Genomic DNA, 19744 nt, shown 5'->3' with positions numbered 1-19744 from the left:
CTTTGAGAGGATTCAGGTGTGCTCCCAGCCTACCTCAGCAGGCTAGTAACTCCATCCAGTTCCATCATGGCATGACGTGTGCATGGCAATGGAATGTTTGAGAAATGTATGGAGGCTGGAAAGTACCATTGGCAGTCGCTTTGCCAGCTCAGAGTCTCAGCGTGCATGCAGTTTCTGGCAAGCCTGCAACATCCAGTACTTCTGACTCTGTTTGGAATGGCATGCAAAGTCGCACATCACTGCCAGTGTACAGTGTAAGCCGCTAGTGCGGCCCCTTTGTGCGGCACTGCTGGCTTTCAATCTTGTTTGGCATTCCATTCAACTTGAATGCAAGTTGCTGTCGATCCAAATAGAGCATATGCAAGTTTATGTCGGTAATTTGAACATATGATTACATTTTGCATGCATTTACTCAACCCAGTGGCAATCCTCGTCATCATATATGAAAGCCCACAATCAAGCTCATCAAGTCCAACGTCACACTCCGGTGAGCGGCTTAAGAAGCTAAAGGCGCATATTCCAAGTGTGGGAGAAGAAACAAAACATTGCAACATCATGAAGGGCAGTAGTTGAAAGCTGCAATGAAGCCGCTTTGCAGCACTACATAGAAGCCATGGCAGACAACAAGCAACCAATTTGCAGTACTGTGGACAGAGCTATGAAGGAGCTCCAGCCATGTCACGCAGGATTGGGTAGCTCACGCGGATCCCTGGGCCCATGGTTGTGCACAGAGTGATGCTCTTCCAGAACTGCCCCTTGGCTCCTGAGGGCCTGTTGGCATCGATGGATTCCTGTGCACACAACAGATCATGGCTTACCACAAGTAGATCATGGCTTGCCACAAAATCCAGAGTCCGAAGAGCGCATCTCACAGCAACAGGCGTTTGCAACAGGCTGTACTTGGGGTAAGCCCTCGGATGGTGTACCTGAACAGCCTTCAAGTTTTCCAGGAGGGCATCGGCAGAGAAGTCAGCCTTGCCCATGCCCACGTGCACGTTGCCTGCCTTGTCCGCCCTGTACTCCACCTTGCCTCCCTTGAAGTCCTTCACCGCCTGTCGCCATGCATGAGAGGAGCAGTCAGGCAGGCTTAAATTAAACTCAAGCAATGTGACCTAATGTGACAGCCTGGGAGAGTGACCTCAGATCAGAAGTAGTACCCACGTGCGCGAGCGCACACTCGTACAATGTAGATAAGGATTTTCTGTAAAACCTCATCATCGGCCAGCCACCCATGCCACTTTACTCTAGCCAGTGCAACACGCCCTTTGACAAATCAGAAGCTTTGACACACATGTCTAATAAAAACCCTGCTCTAAGACACAAACTCTGCTTCCGCCAAGCATGGACGCGCCATCCAAAGCACGGCAGGCAATGACAGGCGTTCAAAACCAGTAGCATTTCTGCAGAAGCACCGAGCCTGTCTAGGCAGGACGAGTGTGTGCAACAACAATGAGAATCATAAACACATAGCGAGGCAGCCTTTCATCCCTACACTGACGCTCACACTGACTTTCATCATGCATGCATTCTCTCCTGATTTAATTCCAGCAGTGGGGCGCCTGCAGGGCGCACCGCAGCGATGTCGGTGGTGACGGTGCCGGCCTTGGGATTGGGCATGAGGCCGCGTGGGCCCAGCACCCGGCCCAGCTTGGCAGCCTTGGGCATCATGTCGGGCGTGGCCACCAGCTTGTCAAAGTCCATCATGCCCCCCGCAATCTCCTCGATCAGGTCCTCTGCGCCCACGAAGTCTGCGCCGGCCTCCCTCGCTGCAGCCTCCAGGTCGGCCTTGCACAGCACCGCCACCCGCAGCTCCTTGCCTGCGCACACAGCAGCTCACACATCAGGGAATGGCAACAAAGGCACTGCATCCCTATGGCTGGTAATCTAAAAAGCATAGGAATTCTCTGGGTTATATAAGGGTCCTTGGGAATATAAAATGTGGATTCCTTGCAACTGTATATTCAAGCGTACTCTTCTAGGAGATCATCAGCAGGGACAGCCTCTTGGGCACACTCTGAATTGGATAGATCAGAGAATTGGCTGCAGGAGCGCAGTCACGAGGTGTGGGCCCCCACACCTGTGCCCTTGGGCAGCCTGACAGTTGCACGCAGCTGCTGGTCGGTGTACTTGGGGTCGATATTGAGGCGGGCGTGGAACTCCACGGTCTCTGTGAACTTCAGGGACGCAGTCGACAGGGCGGCCTTCAGCGCGTCCAGAGGCTCAAGGGCCTCTGCGCGTTGGGGCACCTTCTGCTGCTGCTCCTTGAAGCGCCGCGACCTCTTCTTGTTCACAGGGGCCAGGTTCTTTGGGACCACGTACTCGTCCTCGTTGACAGCTGATCCTGCTGTTTGTGCAACGCGTATGCTTGATATTGAGGAGGGTTCAGGACCTTGCTGAGTATACAAAGCTTGGTGCACCCACTGATGAAAGCTCGAATCTTCGTGCCCATTATCAAATACCCGTGCAAGCTCTCACAAGGTTCCTGCAACAGGCCAAATTTTTGGTAGAAGATAGGAGGTGTATCATGCACACCTTGCACCTGGGCCTCCAAGGCCTCTACGTCCACAGCAGCTGCGCTGCAGACGTACGAGGCATCCCTCTGTGAGATCCTAAGAGGGAGACGTGCAACGGGCACAGGCTGTGCGCAGCACCACCTGCCAACTGGACTACGGTTTGCAAGTGGGATAGTCGCAGTTCTCTGGGCGGGCAGGTGACCTGCTGTGTGCATCACCATGCCCATAGCTGCCATACTTCTGGCAGATCCTGGTGCAGGTATCCTCAATTTTTATAAACTTTAGAAAGCAAGGAATTGCAAGTCATCCTGGCCTCATCTGAAAGCGCAGCCATATTTATCACATTTACCCTTCCGAGACGGTGCTTCCGGGATCATCAGATGCATGTCGTAAGGTGCAAACTCTTCGTGAAATGCAACTCGACACGATCGTTGAGACCTAATGTGATGATCTGAGACGTCTAGCATCGAAACTACCATAAGAGTCTAGCCAACTCCAGATTTTCAACGATGACTGACTCAAATGACCGTCAGGAGCTTCTTGATTTGATCGAATTCTTGAATAGCCCACGTCGTGAGGTGATCGAAGTTATCATGCTTTTCGCCTTGTATCTGGAGCATACGTGCACATCTTCTACTGGGGATATACATTGTCAAAAATGCATTCTTGGTGGTGCTTCACACAGGTACAAAAGGCGGCCATTGGTCTTGTAGAGGGGCTGGCAGGTTCATTGGAGGGCATCGAAAAGCTCCTAATGGAGTCAGACAAATTGCTGCCAGCTCTACTCAGGCTTATTGGAGCTGACAAGGACCTGTCCAAAGGAGCTCTTACGAGCCTCATTAATCTCTCACAGGCAGGCATTCCATTTTTAATGGCATGTTGTGCATTTCAAGAGGTCATGTACATGTCTAGACTCTGTCCTGATCTTGCAGACTGCTCATCCTGTCCTGACATGCATCTGCCGGAAACGCAGAAAGAGGAGGCGGTTGCCGCGCTGGTGAAGTTGAAAGTGGTGGGGCGCATTATGGACTACTTGAGGGAGGACAACAACGAGAACGTGGGCCTGCTGATCATGCTCCTGGCCAATGTGACCACATCTGACAGCGGCTGCCTGCGCCTTCTCCAGCTGGACAGCACTTCCCTGGCTGGCTTCAATGTGTATGCTCCCTGCATCGGTTCTGTCTTCCAAACAACATGCATAGCCTCCTCAAGTGAGGCAGATTCCAGATGCACCCCTCAGATCAATGGCACCTGGGTCTATTATAGAGAGGGCAAAATGCATGACGCAGGGCGGTGCTGCTAAAGAGGTTCCTGGACAGCGCTGGGCGGCAGCCGGACGCCCACGAGCACACAGCGCTGGTGCTGACCAACATAACGCGCCTGCAGCAGGGGCGCCAGCTGCTGCTGGAACCTGGCAGGGGCACGCTGCAGGCGCTGGTGTCCCAACTGGACAGCCCCAGCCAGATGCGCAGGTCTGGCTGCGCCAACGCCATCCGCAACTGCTGCTTCTGTGCAGAGGTGGGTGCAGTCATACTTACATCGGCGCACCTTGCAATAGTCCGGTGTTAGGATCACAGATACCCACCTCGGCACACCTTGGATCAGTATGTGTATCGCAGGTAACCACCTCAGGCACACCATGCATGCTAAATGTGTCACATTTTTCTCGGCCTGTGTCTCTCCGGTTACTGCTAAGGTAGGAGATGTTGAGGTGAGCAGCTTTGGTCTTTTGCAGGAGGATAAGACGCTTGGGGACCTGCTTGCAGACAGGGCGTCCTTGGAGAATTTACTAGATCTACTGTGCGGGGTCACACGCAAAAAAGAGGGCGATGCTGCAGTGAGGAACAGCCTGGCAGAGTCCGTTGAGATGCTGGTGAGTGAACTCACAAACACACACAGCAGAATTTGCCTGGCGATGCTGTCATCTTGTTGCAGTTCTTGAAGGAGCTTTGCTAATCTGCAGGTTAGCACAGAGCAAGGGGGTCAGGTGCTCTGGGACCTGAAAGCTCCAGAAATGCTACGTAAAGGGTGAGGGTTGGCCATCTGAACGCTGCAGAACTAAGTCCTGCAGCTATTGTATTTTGTCCGTATCATTACATTTAGAGGCATGCAGAGATATCATATGTGTGTGCACAGGTATGAGATGGAAGAAGATCCTGAAGTGTGTGCATCCATGGAGAGGATTGCTCAACTATTTCTCTCTGACAGTGGAGCAACGGAAGATACAGGAATTGACCAGGATGTTACAATTGAGGAGCTGTGAGCTGTGTCAATAGTAGATGATCATGAGCAGAGAGACCATGAAGTATGTCGTAAGTGCCAGATGAAGGACTTAATGAGTTTACATATGGCTGAAGAGATCATTGACCAACCCCCAACGCATGCAACTGGAATATCTAAACAATGTACACAGGGAACGCGTTGCAGAACCTTTGAATATATGTGCACCAAGTTGGCGATCGTGATCACCTCAAAAGCAGACAAAGCCAGAGATGGCATATGCATGCATGCTATTCGGATTGTGTTCGAAAAAGCTCACTGGTATAAATTCTAAATCCCAAATGGTATAAAGCATCATTCCATGTTACATTTCCCCACTTCAAGTTGTACAAGCCGTTCCTTGCACAGACTTATGCAGCCCCCCAAAATCAATGCAAGTGATCTTTCACAAAGCATTAAAATCATTACTCACGTGCATTGACCCCTAGCCTGCCACACCAGCCTGCGACGATGATGTCAGAACCCAGGCCGCCCCTCAGGGCTGCGGCGAGCTCAGATCTATATCATCCCACTCCTTGCCGGCCTTTGGCGGCGGCGCATCTGCGGCCTTGGCCGGGGCCTTCTTTGGCAGTGGCTGCGGCAAGGCAGCCGCCGGCACAAACTCAAGGTCGTCCTGACCGTGCACCAGCGCACTCGCGCCGTGGGGGACGACTGCGGCCGCCTTGGCCTTTTGGCGCGCGAGCTTGCCCTCCTTGGCCGGCTTCTTGGGCTTGTTGGCCTCCATCACTGCGGCCGGGGGCACCGCGCTTGGCACATAGTCCTCGTCGTGGATGTCTATTGATGTCGACGGACCTGATCAACACACTCCCCTCAAAACTTCTCCTTCACAGATCTTCCAATTCTGCATGCATCTACAAACGCGCTAGGGTCCACTTCAGCGCACACCAGGGGAGTCACGGGCACCCCGCTTTCTTATACCGAGCAGCCCACTGTAACGTGTGTCAATGCTCTGGTCAACCTGTCCCCGGTCCAGATCAGGTAGCAGCGCAGCTCACCGGGCCCCTCGGCGTCGTCTGACTCGACCTTGCGCACGACGCCCTTGCCCTTGCGGTCGGCCTCGGAGTAGGTGACGGGCGCGGACGACATCTCGATGCCCTCCTCGTCCACCTCCAGAGCGTCCCGCGTCGTCCGGTAGAACGCCTCGTCATCCGTCGTGCTCCGCTGCACGCCGCCGGCCACGCCGTTCACCGATCCATCCTACAGCGGGGCAGGAAATCCAATATTTCTATTCCTTTTACACGCTTATCCTGCCGCAGGAAAGGTGCCAAGCTGCAGGTGCCGGCTACCACAAATCCTACATGACTCGCCAGATGCATGCATGACCCAACCAACTGTAGGCACGGTGCTCAAAATTTAGACGGCCCCCTGCCAGCAGGGGACAATACTTCACCTGATCAATAGAGTCATGATGAGCAGTCGCCTGTGGTACTGACACACGCTCAACACTCTGCACACCCCTTCTATGCATGGCAGGTGGGTGTAGAACAGCAGGCCAAGGCATGCGAGGTTGAGAAGAGGCTCTCGGGCCTGTGATGAGGGAGGAATGAGGGGTAAGAGGGCAGTAGGACAGTAGGTGATGACAGCAGAGAACGACACTAAAGGGATGGCAAATCAGCCATCATCACCTGGCGCTGATGGCGCTCTCAAAACATGTGGGCCCTCGTTAAAATTGGACATGCAATCTTGTCATTAGTGAAAAGAGGCGAAGGGGGCGGGCGCACCATGTCTGATGTGTGGCGGCCTGGTGCAGCGTCGCCGTGGACCCCCAGCTCCATGTTGGCCAGCAGGTTGGCGTCCATGGTGTCCCTCCTCAAGTTCTTCCCCGCCTCCCCCTTGTTCGCCGTCTCGTGGCCCACCGCCACAAACGTCTTCGCCCTCACCTGCCGCCCCACACCAGAATGGTAAGGTGCGAATAACACAGCATATTGACGATGAGAAATTTTCGAGCCCCCATGCAACCGATTGTATGAGACGAAGTCCTCTAAATTAGCTTCCAGGCTCTCTCAGGGGCGTGATATCAAAACAACACCTCCAGATTTCACATGTGCTTTTGCAGTGGTTGCAATATCTCTGTGTATCAAGATCTTGCATCAAGAGTCCAGTTGAGCTTGACGCAGTGGCCCTTACTAGTGCATGCTGTCCTCAGCATGCGATGAAATTTGACTCAAGTTTTTTAATGAGATCCAGGTCAAGCAGCTGCTCACCGTTTTGGGAGCCTCCTTGGAGCCACCATTGGAGTAGAGCACATAGTTGTGGTAGGTGGGAGCGAATTGGTGCATTGTGTCGGACACCACATCGTGGATGCTGATCACATGCCTCATGTTCTCCAAGCCCAGCCCAGTATTTGCCCCTGCAAAAGAGACCCCGTCCACATGAATGTGAGCCAGTGCATGTCTGGAAGTGCACGATGCATGCCAGTCATACTCGAACTACATGCATGCCAGCTATGCCATGTCTGGCTGCTGCAATTCAGGGATCTAATTAGCGCACCTGTGCCTTTGTACTCTGTGTATGGGAAGGCCCACAGCATGCCCAGGGCAGCTGGAAGCATCTCAAGGCAGATTAACAAATTCTGCAAGTTCTTGCCATCCTCCACTGTTTGTATTGAGCCTGCCACCTGAAGAATGGCAATAAAGAGCCCCTGCAAGACAGCACAACAACCTCCATTTCCGATCGTGTCCTTGCCTGCAAAGCTGCTGCATTGAACCATACAAATGGCGCCAAAGCTCAAGTACAGCAAGTTGCCTGTGCTTTATAGTCCCTAGAGGATGGAATGCACCTGCCAGAAAGTGAGAAAGACCACAGCTTTGACTACTGCAAACTTCAGGAGCGGATTGAAAGGCGCCAGCAGCTCATGCGTGCCCATGTAGAAGAGCAGTAAGGCATAGAGCGCCAGTGTGTATGTCACATTGTAGATTATTGTGATCCACAAGTACCTGCACAGCTCAAACTGCATCTCAGTTCCTTATGGCCATCAAACATGACTCAAGAAGAGAAAACATAAGCGGATGGTTGGAGCAATGCGCAGGTCAATGTGCCCAAGGGGGGCGGAAATTTTACCCATCATTGGCGCCCCAGTATCCCTCTGTGTACTTATGCTGGGTGTAGAGCACTACTGTGATGACTGCTATCACGGGCTTCAAGAACACAAACTGCAGGGCGCCGCGCTTGCACATGCGCACAAAGGCTCCATTGACTGGCAGCGGCGGCATGCAGCATGTGCAGTAGAGCCAGGACGGGTTCATCACATAGCCATTCATCTTCACCTGCACCCAGCATGATCCAAACACACTGGGCACCACCCACTTGTTGAGTATCTGAGGATGACAGGGTGCACGGCAACATCATGACATGGCCAGACAGAGCAAGACGTGGTCAGAGTGCGCACCTCCACAGAGCCAGGACCTCCAACGTAGGCAAGACAGAGGGAAAGGAAGTTGTAGATCACCCATGCTTCATAGCTGCATTGCAACACCAGACTTCAAAACACAATTCTGCTGTGCCTGCAAAGGATGATCTTTGGTGGCATACACACTTGACCGAGACTGGCAAATGAAATTTTTTTTATGTGCACTCACCAATCCCGAATGGAGCCAAAGTACACAGAATTCTCCTCCATGAGGAGGGACAGAAACGACATGAGCGCATACAGTGGCACCAAGAAGATGATCCGCACGATGTACCTCTGCAAAGCAAAAGGTGGACTTTTTCAATCATCACAACATCCTCTCAATGACAACAACCTCTCAGGAAGAGCTTTTGTCAAGCCAAGAGTGTCTGCCTGAGCAGTTTGGTATGGAGCGGTCTGACAGCACAAAAGGTGTGGGGACAGCACATACCTGAAATACAGGCCTTGTGTAGTGCCTGAGGTGCATCACAATCTGCAAGAACAGGAAATAGTCAGATTGCCAGTACTTGGACAAGAAAGAGCACCCAGAACCCCAGGTCAAAGGGACTTGGCAGTGGTGCTGTATACAGGCACCAGGGTAAAGACTGAGAAAGGGTAGAATTGCACGACAACAGTACATATGGAGAGGGACTAATTCACACTGGGACTCCGCAAATTCTTGCAATCATTTTCATTCCAAGGAAACTTTTACTACTCTAGTCATGAAAGTTAGTATGAACTCGTGCAAGACAAATGAACGATCTGGAAGCAGACAGAACACTAACTTGACTCGAATGGTGCCAGCACAGTCGTAAAATCCAAGCTTGTTCATGGAGACTGGGGTGGTTCTAACCTGGTAGATGGCAATCCCCAGCGCAGCAAAACCACAGAGTCCAGCCACCACTGCTGGTAAGGGCCCTCCTAACAACGTCATTTTATATTCTAGGTGTTCCGGAGCAGCAGTTTTCCCACTATTTTTAAGCCAACTACTGTCACCCCTTCAGCACGTCTTGGGAGATTGTCTACAAAGTCTCTCCACTGTCATAATGCGTTGTGCATCTCGGCATGTATATGTCCTTGTCTTGAAGACTCCTCCATGCTGATTGAGCACTGCAGGCTGTGCCAGGAGCTTTGTAAAGTCACGAAGTTCGTTGCAAACGCGAAGCAGAGAGGGTTCATCCGCTCCCCGGGGAGCCAATTAATTGGGGGATTGACATTGCAAACGGAGGGTTTCTCGACTTAGCCGTCAGCAAAGTGATTTGCATTCCAAGGTAGTAGATTATTCGAAAGGAATAAACTTGCATTTATAAAAGTATCGTAACATCCGTTTCTTACTTTACATGGCAACTGAGAGGCTCAAATAGTAAAGCACTGATATCACTTCTTGGGAAGGTTATTTCTAATTACCATCGTGGACCCCAACAAGTAAAAATGACAGAAATAAAGAAGAGGAAACGAAAAGACTTGGACAGCAGTGAAGAATCGTGCTGGACCGAGAAGGACCGCAATGTCCTCATTCGTTTAGTCAAGCAGTGCCAGAAGCTTGGGAGCGAGGGGAGTTCTGGGGATTGGAAGACATTTTTAAAGGTATTTGGCTGTCTGTATTGTTGTTTGTATTGTATTATATTTGCCAGAACTGCCTGAGATCCACGATCTGAAAAGCGCTGTATGTGCAGATTAAGTACCCCAAGTTTCGCTCTCAGGACCCTTCACAGCACCACTGGAAGGTGTGAATCCGTAGACTCTTCAGTAGCCTTCGCTGTGTGCCCAGCGCATGCTCTTTGTGGTATATGAAAGTGTAGCTCGAAAGACATCCAGACTGTCAGTTGTGGGCTACCTCTTCAGGTCCTGGCAGCGTTTGTGAACTCATTGGACAAGGGCAGCGACCAGAAAATGGTCAGCCGGCACAGGGAGTGGGAGAAGCTCATACAGGCGGAGCGACTGGCTCTTGCAAAGTCCTCCAGTGAGAATCGCGGTGGCCCGGCAGAGAGCTCTGGATTGGTGAGAGGCCCACCCTTGATTTGATCTCAGAACAGAATTGAAATTGAGATTTGTTTGAGCCCTTGAGTCTTCAGTCTGCTAAAAAAGAAGATAATTGGATATCGCAGGTCCATGATCTGGTCACCCAGACAGCGAAGCACCCCCGTTTCAAGGAGCTGTACTCGCTGCCATCCTACGACAAGTGCTGGTGTCGCATTCCCAGGTGCATTTGCTACCCCCGACGGGCTACAAGCTTCCAGGATTTTTTTGCAAGCAGCATTCTTCTCACGAAACAAGGCTACACTGCCCGAAACTCTCCTGTGATGCTTTGCGTAGAAGGCAGGGGCAGAGCAGCGCACCCATTATCTACGGTCTGGATTGCGAGATGTGCGAGACAGCTGTCGACTCGCGCGCCCTTGTACGAGTCTGCGTTGTGGACGAGAATGGAAAAGACGTTTTGGATGTACGTTGCTTGGAAGTTAGTGTTACAGGACCATTGTTTGCTGACTTCACCCGCGGCAGTGAGGATGTTTACGGTAGATGCATAGTGTGCTTGCTTCTGTGTATTTGAGTCATCCATGACTGATGGTTTAATTCTTGCCAGATGATGGTGAAGCCCAAGAAGCGGATCCTGGACTTCCGAACGCACATCACTGGCTTGACCGCTGCAAGTTTTGAGGTGCTTTCTAGATCCATTGATGGCAACATGTGCTGCCACATATTAACCCTGTATGTCAGTAATCCTGTCCATGTGAGGAGTGGAGGTCCTGGACTCCTGGGGAGATGCTTGCAGGTGTCTCTCCGCTTTGCTCATCTAGATTTTATGATGCTCTGTGCAGGGCGTGACACATAGGCGCAGGGATGCCCAATTGGCATTGAAAGATCTGCTCAAAGACAACGTAATCCTTGTGGGCCATGCACTGCACCATGATCTGAGCGCCCTGCGCATAGACTACCAACCTGTCATCGACACTTCCCTGCTCATATCCTACAGGTAAGTTGTCGTTCTACCCTACCTCTTTTTCTGATGGCCTCCAATAGCTTGGTCTTGACAATGCACTGCTGCAAGCTGTCAATCAGTCACAACCGAGTTGGCATGTGAAGGAGGTTTGCTGGGTGCAGGAACCTGTCCAGCTGCGTGCCCTCCCTGGCGGATCTGTCCAAGGAGCTGCTCAAGAGGGTGCTGCGGCAGGAGGGGTCGCCCCATGACTGCAAGGACGATGCTGTGGCAGCTGTCCAGCTGGCCAAGCACCTCATGCAGCATGGGCCCACCCTGGTCCTCGACCCTCCAAACGTCAAGGTAAACGCAAGCTGAACTCGCCCTGAATTCTAACAAGGCATATTTTGTGTGACTCTGTGTGGCTGGGGTTCTGGGCTGGGTGCATGCATGCACTGTTTATATTGAACTGTGTTGATGGCTGAGGTAATATCCATTGCAGGTCCCGAAGGAACAGCTGTGCAAGTTGCTGGCGCATGGGCTGCCGCCAGGAGTGACGGAGGCTGACCTGTGCAGCCTGCTGCCGGCTTCAGCACCGCCGCTGGTGAGAGTGGAGGGCGACTGCAGCACGGAGAAGAAAGTGTTGCTGGTCTTCCACAACCCCCAGGATGCCAACCTGGCCTTTAAGGAGCTGCAGGTGATTTCCCCGTGCTGCTCAAAATTCCTTTGTTCGAAGCGTTTGCTTGGTGCTCAATTGGCCAGATAACGTGGTTGCATGGCGCTCCTTTACTGTATCTGGAAGTCTTGCATTCGACATCCCTGACTCCCTTCCGTGTTGGATGGCAGGGAACTCAGGGAGTGGACAGCCTGGGGCGGGCGCAGAAGCTGGTAAAGCTCAGCTGCGGCGATGGCCAGCAGCAGGTGGTGAAAGTGAGGAAAATGGGAGCGCACAATGGCATGGCTCACGGGCGCGATGCAAAGCAGGACAGGGTTAAGTGGAAGCGCAAGAAGAAAGCCTGATATCGGCCAACATGCAAAGGAGGTTTTGCATGCGAGGCTGCCAATTTTGCTTTTCTGTAACTTTGATGTAGCTCTAGTGTACCACCAGGTATTCATCAAACTTTGAGTGTGATTCGACCAAGGACTGTAGCAATGGGTCTTGCAATGTCACATTACAAGACATTACAGACGGTCTCACAGATGGTAAATTGATCACCTCATGAGTATCGAACCACGGGCTCTCTGAAGAACCTGGTGAATGCACTAATAAGACTTATATCATGCTAATAATTGCCAGCGTGAATGCATTGGGAAACGAGCTCTCAGTGCATGCACTGCATTGTCCTTACACCAATGATGTGTGTCCTGCCGTGACAACCGGCAAGACAGGGCATCTCCCAACAGGAGGCGATGCGGTGAAAATTTGGGAAACAGGCGCACACAAGGCATTTGCCATGCAGATTTGCATGTGGATGAGAGTCAAGATAAGCATGAGGCATGTCTGCTGGCACGCCGACGCGCGCGCCCTTCTCTGGCTCTTTTCTCACAAGGGAGCCTTCCTCTGAGCGCTGTCTCTGACAACTTGCCTAATTACCTCTTCATTTGGCTCCAGGACCTTAACACACGACATGGCAAGATCATCACTCAGTATAATCATGTCTTGTGCAGCTCACAAGATCTCTGCAGGATATTGAAGAAACAAAAGCGTCTATTTCAAATGTCACGAACAGAGCTGCCAGGCAGGCTGGAAACTTACCGAGTCAATGATGCCAAAGTCAACAGCCTCATATGGGTTGAAGTATGTTGGGCGTGCAATGACACGCTCGATCTCATCAGCATCCTTCCCGATGTGCTTCCCCAGGAGATGCACCTGCGGGTAAAGTAATCAAGGAGTCATCTTCTTGCGATCATGCTCATGGTAGGTGCCGGGAACCATTGTCTCTTGCAGGACAGGACGGGAGTCTAGGGAAGCACGCACGATCTCATTCTTCGTCTTGCGAAGCTCATTCCTGTAGATGTCAATGTCAGAGGCCTGCATCTGCGCAAATCTCTGCATGGGCTGCCGAAGCATGATGGTTGAGGAGGGGAGAGCGCCGCGCTTGCCCTGATCATGAACAGTTTCCATCGTAAGAGCTCCAATCCTCATACAAGACACGCTGGAGAAAAGACGTCAAGTTCACAATGGTATGTAGAAAGAGGGCAAGTGGAAAATCGCATGGCGCACCGGTGTTCCAGCTGCTAGAAGCATAGCAGATTCCCCAAAGGCATTACCAACACAAAGCGTGTGCACTTCTGGCTTTATGTACTTCATGGTGTCATAGATGGCGAACGCCTCTGACTCGTAGCCCAACTTGTCTCCTCCTTTCTGCAGAGGCAGAGGCAGAGATGTGAACATCCATGATGCACCTCAGTGCAGCAGGCAACAAAGAAACAAGCAGGAAGCACAGATGTCTTGCCTGGACGCCTGCCGAGTTAATGTACATGAAGATTGGCCGTGTCGGGTTATCATATTGCAGGTACAACAGCTCAGCGAGTAGCAGCTCTGTCACAGCAGGCACCAGAGACATCCCCTGCGAGTCCAGTTCAGGTCATTAAGCAGCTGGCTAAAGACTCTGATGACGATCGTCATGAACGTGCAGGAGCAGCTTGCGCACACTGACAAATTAGAAATCTTCAGTAACGCACCAAGTAGACAATGCGCTCCTTGAACAGATAGGAAGGCAGGTCAGGAGGTGTCTGCTCTGTAGCATCTCCTTGCAGTTGAGGCATGACCTGCAACAGCAACGATCTGTCAAGCTAGTGTCTTGAAAGATCCTATACATGCAATGACTCAACAAGATAGTCACGCATAAAGTTTGCTAAGGTCCCAGCTCACCGCTTGTACGTTCAGCCGTCCTGCTTCTGCACTCCCAGCACATCGTTGGCGTCTCCGCTTGTGTTGGATGGCTGCAGCGGAAGATATATTTCTTTTAGAAGAAAAATTTGCAGTGCAAGAAACCGAGTGATGCAAGCATGGCCTGTCCAAGCCTAGTGTCTGCATGCCTCCAATAAGCGCTTCGATAATCCCCAGGTGACAAGTATGTGTGTGCCTATTGAGCCAGATGCTTAACAGTAGCTATTGCACTAAAGATTGCATGATAGAACCAGAAAGAAGAAGACATTTTGCATCCTGCTGGGCTGATCCGCAAATGTGCCAACCCTAACTAAACCCCTTATATTCAGCACCCTCAAAATAAGGGAAATGTGTCAAGATCTTCATCAAGAATTTCCGTGCCGAGAGCAAGGCTGCTATTCCTGCCTGGCTTCTAGGCGTTGTGCTGTGCCCGCTAGGAGGGCAGGAACATTCGGTTGTAAAATCACTGCCTCCTCGTTCTTCGGGGCTGTTGTTGTTCGACCGTCTCAGGACGAAGACGCAACGAGGATGGATCACGACAGCGTTGCTGAGCCCACCACAAATCGGGGTGGCCAGGCCAGCACAAGCAGGTGAATTGATTGCCTGGAATTTTTATATAGAAAGTGGTTGGGATGCTCCTGGCCATTGCATTTGCAGCCGAGAAGCTGCACACTGATCCTCAAGGGCTCTCACCAGCCTGCACAACTTTGCACAACTTGCCCAGATTTCTAGCCTGTATTTTATGGGTCTCACTAGCAAGCATGAATTATGGTTTGCTCTGCTTTCAGGGTTCCGAGGTTGTTCCCTGTTGCAGCCCAGCCTGATATCGTCCGAGCAGCACAGAAGGTGAGGCAATAGAAAATTTGCTCTTCTGAAGCACTTGATATTCTTTCCTTTGAGCTGCAGAAGCATCTTCGAAATTCCAATTTTGCTGGCGCATCATCTGCTGCTATAACCTTGTTGGTGGCCAGCGCTTTTTGCTTGACTGGCCTGTGCTTCCTCGCGCCTTGCAGGATGAGTCATACCTGCAGCACCTCACAGATGCATGCCATGATGCTGTACGTCGCCTGCTGGGTCCCCGCCAAGCCCTGAAGTACTCCAGGTATGCTTTCTGCCAAAAAGTTTATGGCCACCCACTTGGCCAGCTGCTGTGGGAAGCCCACCTGTCTGCCGCCACTCTGTTGACAATGTCATGTTTCTGAATGCCGTATATTGCTGCAGGGAGGTGAAACTGGTGGCTGAGCTTCTGTACGCGGGGCTCACCACCGGCGTAGGCCTGCAGACGCTGGGCGAAGAGTACTGTGACATCATCCAAGTGGCAGGTCTGTCCCCGCTGTCCAGCTAATTCTGAAGCACTACCGATCCACACCCGAGCGCTGACCAGCCCCAGGTTGCCAGGCATGAGGTCTAGACAAGTCAGGTTTCTCAGAAATTTAGAAGAGCTCATGTTGGACATCTGTGCAGGTCCGGTTGGTGTTGCGCCATCAGTGGCCAGGCGTACTCTGCTGGTGCTACTGGAGAAGATGGCGCCCTACCTGGCAGAGCACCTGTCTCACGCTGCGATCGGCGGCACTGACGGTGCACTGGGCACCTCGTCTGCTGAAACCCCCCGCTTTGCCACAGACAGCCCACCCTCTAGGGAAGACCCCCGCCCATCCGGAGCATCAGCAGGTACATATTTCAACCCACTTTTCTATGCAGCTCATTCTGCGTGCAATCTCTTTTCTCACATTCCTTGTGGCCATGCACTGCTGCTAAACTGTCCAATGTGGTGTTCCAGAAGGCGAGGGATCCTGGAATAGGGTGGGAGCGTGGGCGGCTGCAGCGCGGCAGGAGGCGGTGTCGATTGCATTCAAGTGGCGCCCTGCCTGGGCAGTCCTTGCAAGCTATGCGCCTGTGGCTGTGCGCCTGCACCTGGCCCTCTTCTACTTCTACGGCGTGTACTACCACTGGGCCAAGCGAGCCACAGGTGCCCTCTCCTCACTTTGCACCCTTTTAAATTGTGTCTTACACCTGCATGTGTCAGGTAGAGTCCTTTTTGCGGCTGTGCCATTTGCAGCAGGGCAAGCGCTTAGAAGGTTTTTGCCCTGAATGCCTCCAAACACAGCGACAAATAGCCATAACATTGATCTGCTGTCGGTGGCACGTGCATTGATTAAATGAGCGATGGCTGCGCCTAACAGTATCCTTCATGCATTTTCAGGCACTCGTTACATATTTGTGGGCAAGCTGTTTGAGCGACGGCCGTCATACCATCTGCTGGGAGTGCTGCTGTTTGTGCAGCTGGGCATCAGCGCCGGCTCATGGGCTCTGTCCAACTTGACTGCTTCACTGGGCCAGACTGCCGGCCTGGACCGCAATGCTGATGTGGGCGCCCACACCAGTAAAGCCATGCGAGCAGCCGTGGTGCTTCAGGTGTGTGCGTTCCCTCCAGCTCGCTGTTGTGGAGGATGAAGCATGCAGACATCAATGCAGAGCGTAGCGCAGGAGATATGAGTAATGGCTGCGTCGAAATTGAACTTTCTAGAACTTGCATGCAGACTTCCTGGTGCCTCAATCATCTGTGTAGGCCATTGCTGTCGCTGTATATAAATATAAATACTACCTCAAGAAGGCCCCCCGGGGAATCGTCTCTGCACTCACCACCTCTATTGAAGCTCAAGGGCCACGCAGACGGCAGTATTGAGGACGTGTATTAAGCATGCTGTGTTGGCCCAACGTCCAGGACTTTGGCGACGGGGAAATGGCGCCGATGGAAGCGATGGCCACCGCGGGGGACGTGGGGGAGGTCCCCCCGCACAAGAAGTGCGCGCTCTGTCTGGGCGCGCGTACCTCCCCCACCGCCACCCCATGTGGTCACGTCTTCTGCTGGCAGTGCATCGCCGATTGGCACAACCAGAAGCCGGAGTGCCCTCTCTGCAGGTCGCCCTTCACCACCTCGGGCCTCGTCTGCGTGTACAACAGCGACTTTTGATCCCTTGCATGAGCGGCAAGAGTGCCTGGAGCCTGGCGTCGGTTATGCCATGATCTGAGGGGCATGGTAGACTGGAATCTTGATCTCAGTGCCAGATGGAGTCTGTACATTTGTAGTACCATTGTTGGGGAGATTCTTTGTGACCCCTGGAACGGACATGAGCGAGCGGTTGCTTTTATACTGTTCTGGAGGGACATAGTGATTTTGTGAGTGTTGTTTTGAAGAAAACCACAAGAGAAATTGTTCCATTTGTGTACATTCAAGGAAACATAGTCATGTGACGATGGCTCTGTGGAAAGCTGCTTGCGCAATCTGCTCTCTTTGTTCCGATGAACGGCGTAGTGATGAGGCTAAATGAAATGAGGCAGCATGCAAGTAATTGAGCCTTGATCTAGAGCAGAAGATTGTCTCATATGTTTATTATGTGTACTGGCAGAGAGTTGTAGGCAGAAACATTCTGTGGTGATGATGACTGCGCAGTCTGCATGCTGATGACTGCATGCATAGCCTCTGAAGGTTCCTGTGCCTGTCTCTCATCACTTGTGTAACGATACATGATTGTTGCATGAATCAAAATTGGGCTTACAACGTTGAGCGGCCAACAAGACCGAGAATACATTATGCGAAGGGTTCTTCATCAAGTGGGTTCAAGACATGAGTAGGGAATGATCTACAGCTGTCTGCCATATACTACAAGATAAACTGGCAGGCAAATTCATCCCAGATGTTACTGATAGTACCATAGTACCTACAAGGAAATTAAAATATATCCTTCATTTCTAAACACTGCGCGTCGGGCCTGTGCGGCACATGCCGGCTCACTCCATAGTCCTCAGTGCATTGCAGGGAAAAATACCCACCAACATCTGTTCAAGTTCGGAGTTGGTTGCTGGACAACAGCCGGTTCCAAAGTGCGCTATGCAGTTGCACATCATGTGCGTGCTTTCAGCCATGCAATGACCTCTTGCAGGATCTCTGCATTGCCAGGCTCCTTCAGGAGGACATGCCAGCGCTTCTCTATGAGCCGGAATGTCTTATCCTTGGTCTGCACAGCACCACCTCCATCTCTAAAAGCTTTCAAGGCATCATGAAAGTGGGCAGCCAAGCTCCCAGAATACAGCAAAACAGAGCAATCCAAAAGTACTGCATGTGAGTGACAAGCACAAAATGATTTCCTCACCTGTGACCTCTCATATAGCGTACGAGAGCCGTCTGGGTCCGTAAGTGTGTCATCTGCACCGTGGAACACTATGAAGGGGAATGTGTAGGAAGGCATCTCCTTCAAGCCTGCCTCTGTCGCCAGCAGGTATTCATTTGCAACGCGAGCACGCGTCGCCCCGTGCCAACAGAGAGGGTCTGCATCACACAATTCTGTGAGCCATCTGCAACAGCAAATAGTGCTCGACAGATACAGTAGTTCAACGCCAGCGACAAGAATACATTTACATGGATGCAGGAGGAAGCATTTCCTGATGTGCAGACTTCTCACCAGCATCCCATAAGGACTGAAGCTCTGGGTACAGGTGGTTGCGCGTGGTGGATGCCGCCGGCAGTGTGGGCCAGATGCGGCTCAGAAGCGCTGCCAGAGGTCTACGCAGGACATTACAATCAGCATCATTTCCAGGTCATGATGGAGGCATGGTAAGAAGGCGGAAGGGGCACAAAAAAGAAGGGACCAGTATGCTGTTATATGCAGGGACGAACAAGGCACTCACCGTAGGTAATAATTGAGGCCGTGCTTTGAGGCGCGCTCCAGGGAGAGCATCGGGGCGAAGAGAATCGCCCCCACAAACAACTGGGCCTGCAATAAATGCCAAAAACACTTGTATCACACTCAGTGAAAACATGTGACGCCTCTCGAACATGCAACTGCAACAGAGAACTGCACCTCTCTGTGGATGGCATTGACTGATATGCAACCACCCAGCGAGCAGCCCGCTATGAAAATCGGGACATCATTGAAGCCAGGTGTGCTGCATCTCGCCAGCGACCTGGAACAAAAACAGTAAGCTCGAGTCCTTGACACTCCCTGCACAACCACAATGCAAGACATATGCCATGGAAACCAATCGCATACAAGGAACCGACGATGGGTAGCAACCTGGCGAACTGCAAGACATCATCGATGTAGTGATCAAAACGGTCCACATAGCACTCCAGTCCCTCAGAGAAGCCACAGCCCTGTTGGTCTATGCCGCAGACTGAAAAGCCCTCCTGGTTCAGTTTCTCAACCCAGGAGTCCTTGTACTTTGGAGGCTTTCCTGCTTTCTGCACGCCGGCATCATCCAGTATCAAGTACAGGTTGGCAGTGACAGTGAGCAAAACAAGCGCCAAAACATTGGACAAAATCTCAGACGTACCGGGACATTTAGGAGCTCATGCATGAGGTAGGCGCCATGACCATGCACAAAGAGCATCACCGCCCTTGGTGATTGTTGTGCCTGATTGCAGAGTCTCACATCCTCAAGCACACAGTATGGTGGGGCTACGCACAGGGTGGTTGAGAAGAACAAACGGCCATCAATGTTGCAGCACCAGGATGGAATCTCTATAATTTTAATCTTGCATGACTGTCACTTACTGGCCAATAGTAAGACGCAACGCGCAGCCCCTGTCCATTAACAAAGGAGTCATGGAAACCAGACGGTCCCAAAGCTTCTGACTTCGGCTCTTGGGCAAAAAGGCTGGGCTTTCTCTTGGAGTCAAAGTACGATGGAATGACAGTTTGAACTGGCGAAGGATCAACCACAGTCGCGGTCTCGGTCGCTGTCATCTATCA

General features: G+C 51.9%; 7 protein-coding genes across 7 annotated transcripts; 3 read left to right on the top strand and 4 right to left on the bottom strand.

The window, feature by feature from the left end:
• Positions 1–656: 656 nt before the first annotated feature.
• Positions 657–2773, bottom strand: COCSUDRAFT_28101 (ribosomal protein L1; the record flags this gene model as incomplete). The annotated part of the gene is made up of 5 exons (XM_005650044.1): positions 2533–2773; positions 2078–2344; positions 1573–1817; positions 927–1052; positions 657–791 (listed from the first exon to the last, which is right to left on the bottom strand). The coding sequence occupies exons 1-5, from the start codon at positions 2747–2749 to the stop codon at positions 657–659; spliced, it is 990 nt and encodes a 329-aa protein (XP_005650101.1). The 5' UTR covers positions 2750–2773.
• Positions 2774–2936: 163 nt separating this feature from the next.
• COCSUDRAFT_65301 (ARM repeat-containing protein) lies at positions 2937–4962 on the top strand. Its single transcript, XM_005650043.1, has 7 exons — positions 2937–3091; positions 3199–3366; positions 3487–3671; positions 3803–4031; positions 4249–4386; positions 4477–4541; positions 4650–4962. The coding sequence occupies exons 1-7, from the start codon at positions 3023–3025 to the stop codon at positions 4774–4776; spliced, it is 981 nt and encodes a 326-aa protein (XP_005650100.1). The 5' UTR covers positions 2937–3022; the 3' UTR covers positions 4777–4962.
• Positions 4963–6919: 1957 nt separating this feature from the next.
• COCSUDRAFT_13696 (DUF300-domain-containing protein) lies at positions 6920–9115 on the bottom strand (the record flags this gene model as incomplete). Its single annotated transcript, XM_005650042.1, has 8 exons — positions 6920–7143; positions 7284–7434; positions 7573–7729; positions 7854–8059; positions 8182–8254; positions 8372–8478; positions 8633–8674; positions 9035–9115. 8 exons carry the CDS (start codon positions 9113–9115, stop codon positions 6920–6922), a joined length of 1041 nt encoding a protein of 346 aa, XP_005650099.1.
• Positions 9116–9612: 497 nt separating this feature from the next.
• COCSUDRAFT_40763 (hypothetical protein) lies at positions 9613–12118 on the top strand (the record flags this gene model as incomplete). The annotated part of the gene is made up of 10 exons (XM_005650041.1): positions 9613–9768; positions 9858–9908; positions 10027–10182; positions 10290–10384; positions 10498–10624; positions 10766–10840; positions 11001–11155; positions 11284–11461; positions 11601–11795; positions 11945–12118. The coding sequence occupies 10 exons, from the start codon at positions 9613–9615 to the stop codon at positions 12116–12118; spliced, it is 1362 nt and encodes a 453-aa protein (XP_005650098.1).
• A 307-nt stretch (positions 12119–12425) lies between these two features.
• COCSUDRAFT_46762 (hypothetical protein) lies at positions 12426–13867 on the bottom strand (the record flags this gene model as incomplete). The annotated part of the gene is made up of 6 exons (XM_005650040.1): positions 12426–12713; positions 12855–12968; positions 13077–13202; positions 13323–13463; positions 13555–13668; positions 13784–13867. The coding sequence occupies 6 exons, from the start codon at positions 13865–13867 to the stop codon at positions 12642–12644; spliced, it is 651 nt and encodes a 216-aa protein (XP_005650097.1). The 3' UTR covers positions 12426–12641.
• A 529-nt stretch (positions 13868–14396) lies between these two features.
• COCSUDRAFT_46761 (hypothetical protein) lies at positions 14397–17537 on the top strand. Its single transcript, XM_005650039.1, has 8 exons — positions 14397–14581; positions 14780–14837; positions 15005–15093; positions 15213–15313; positions 15456–15662; positions 15772–15960; positions 16195–16406; positions 16717–17537. The coding sequence occupies exons 1-8, from the start codon at positions 14520–14522 to the stop codon at positions 16963–16965; spliced, it is 1167 nt and encodes a 388-aa protein (XP_005650096.1). The 5' UTR covers positions 14397–14519; the 3' UTR covers positions 16966–17537.
• COCSUDRAFT_65298 (alpha/beta-hydrolase) lies at positions 17533–19382 on the bottom strand (the record flags this gene model as incomplete). Its single annotated transcript, XM_005650038.1, has 6 exons — positions 17533–18010; positions 18146–18321; positions 18455–18555; positions 18681–18766; positions 19054–19233; positions 19326–19382. The coding sequence occupies 6 exons, from the start codon at positions 19380–19382 to the stop codon at positions 17897–17899; spliced, it is 714 nt and encodes a 237-aa protein (XP_005650095.1). The 3' UTR covers positions 17533–17896.
• Between the last annotated feature and the right edge of the window lie 362 nt (positions 19383–19744).

This window comes from Coccomyxa subellipsoidea (genome assembly GCF_000258705.1).
Source record: "Coccomyxa subellipsoidea C-169, whole genome shotgun sequence".
NCBI lineage: Eukaryota > Viridiplantae > Chlorophyta > Trebouxiophyceae > Coccomyxaceae > Coccomyxa > Coccomyxa subellipsoidea.
Note: the sequence above shows the minus strand (reverse complement) of the source record. Positions and strands in the feature narration are given on the sequence as shown.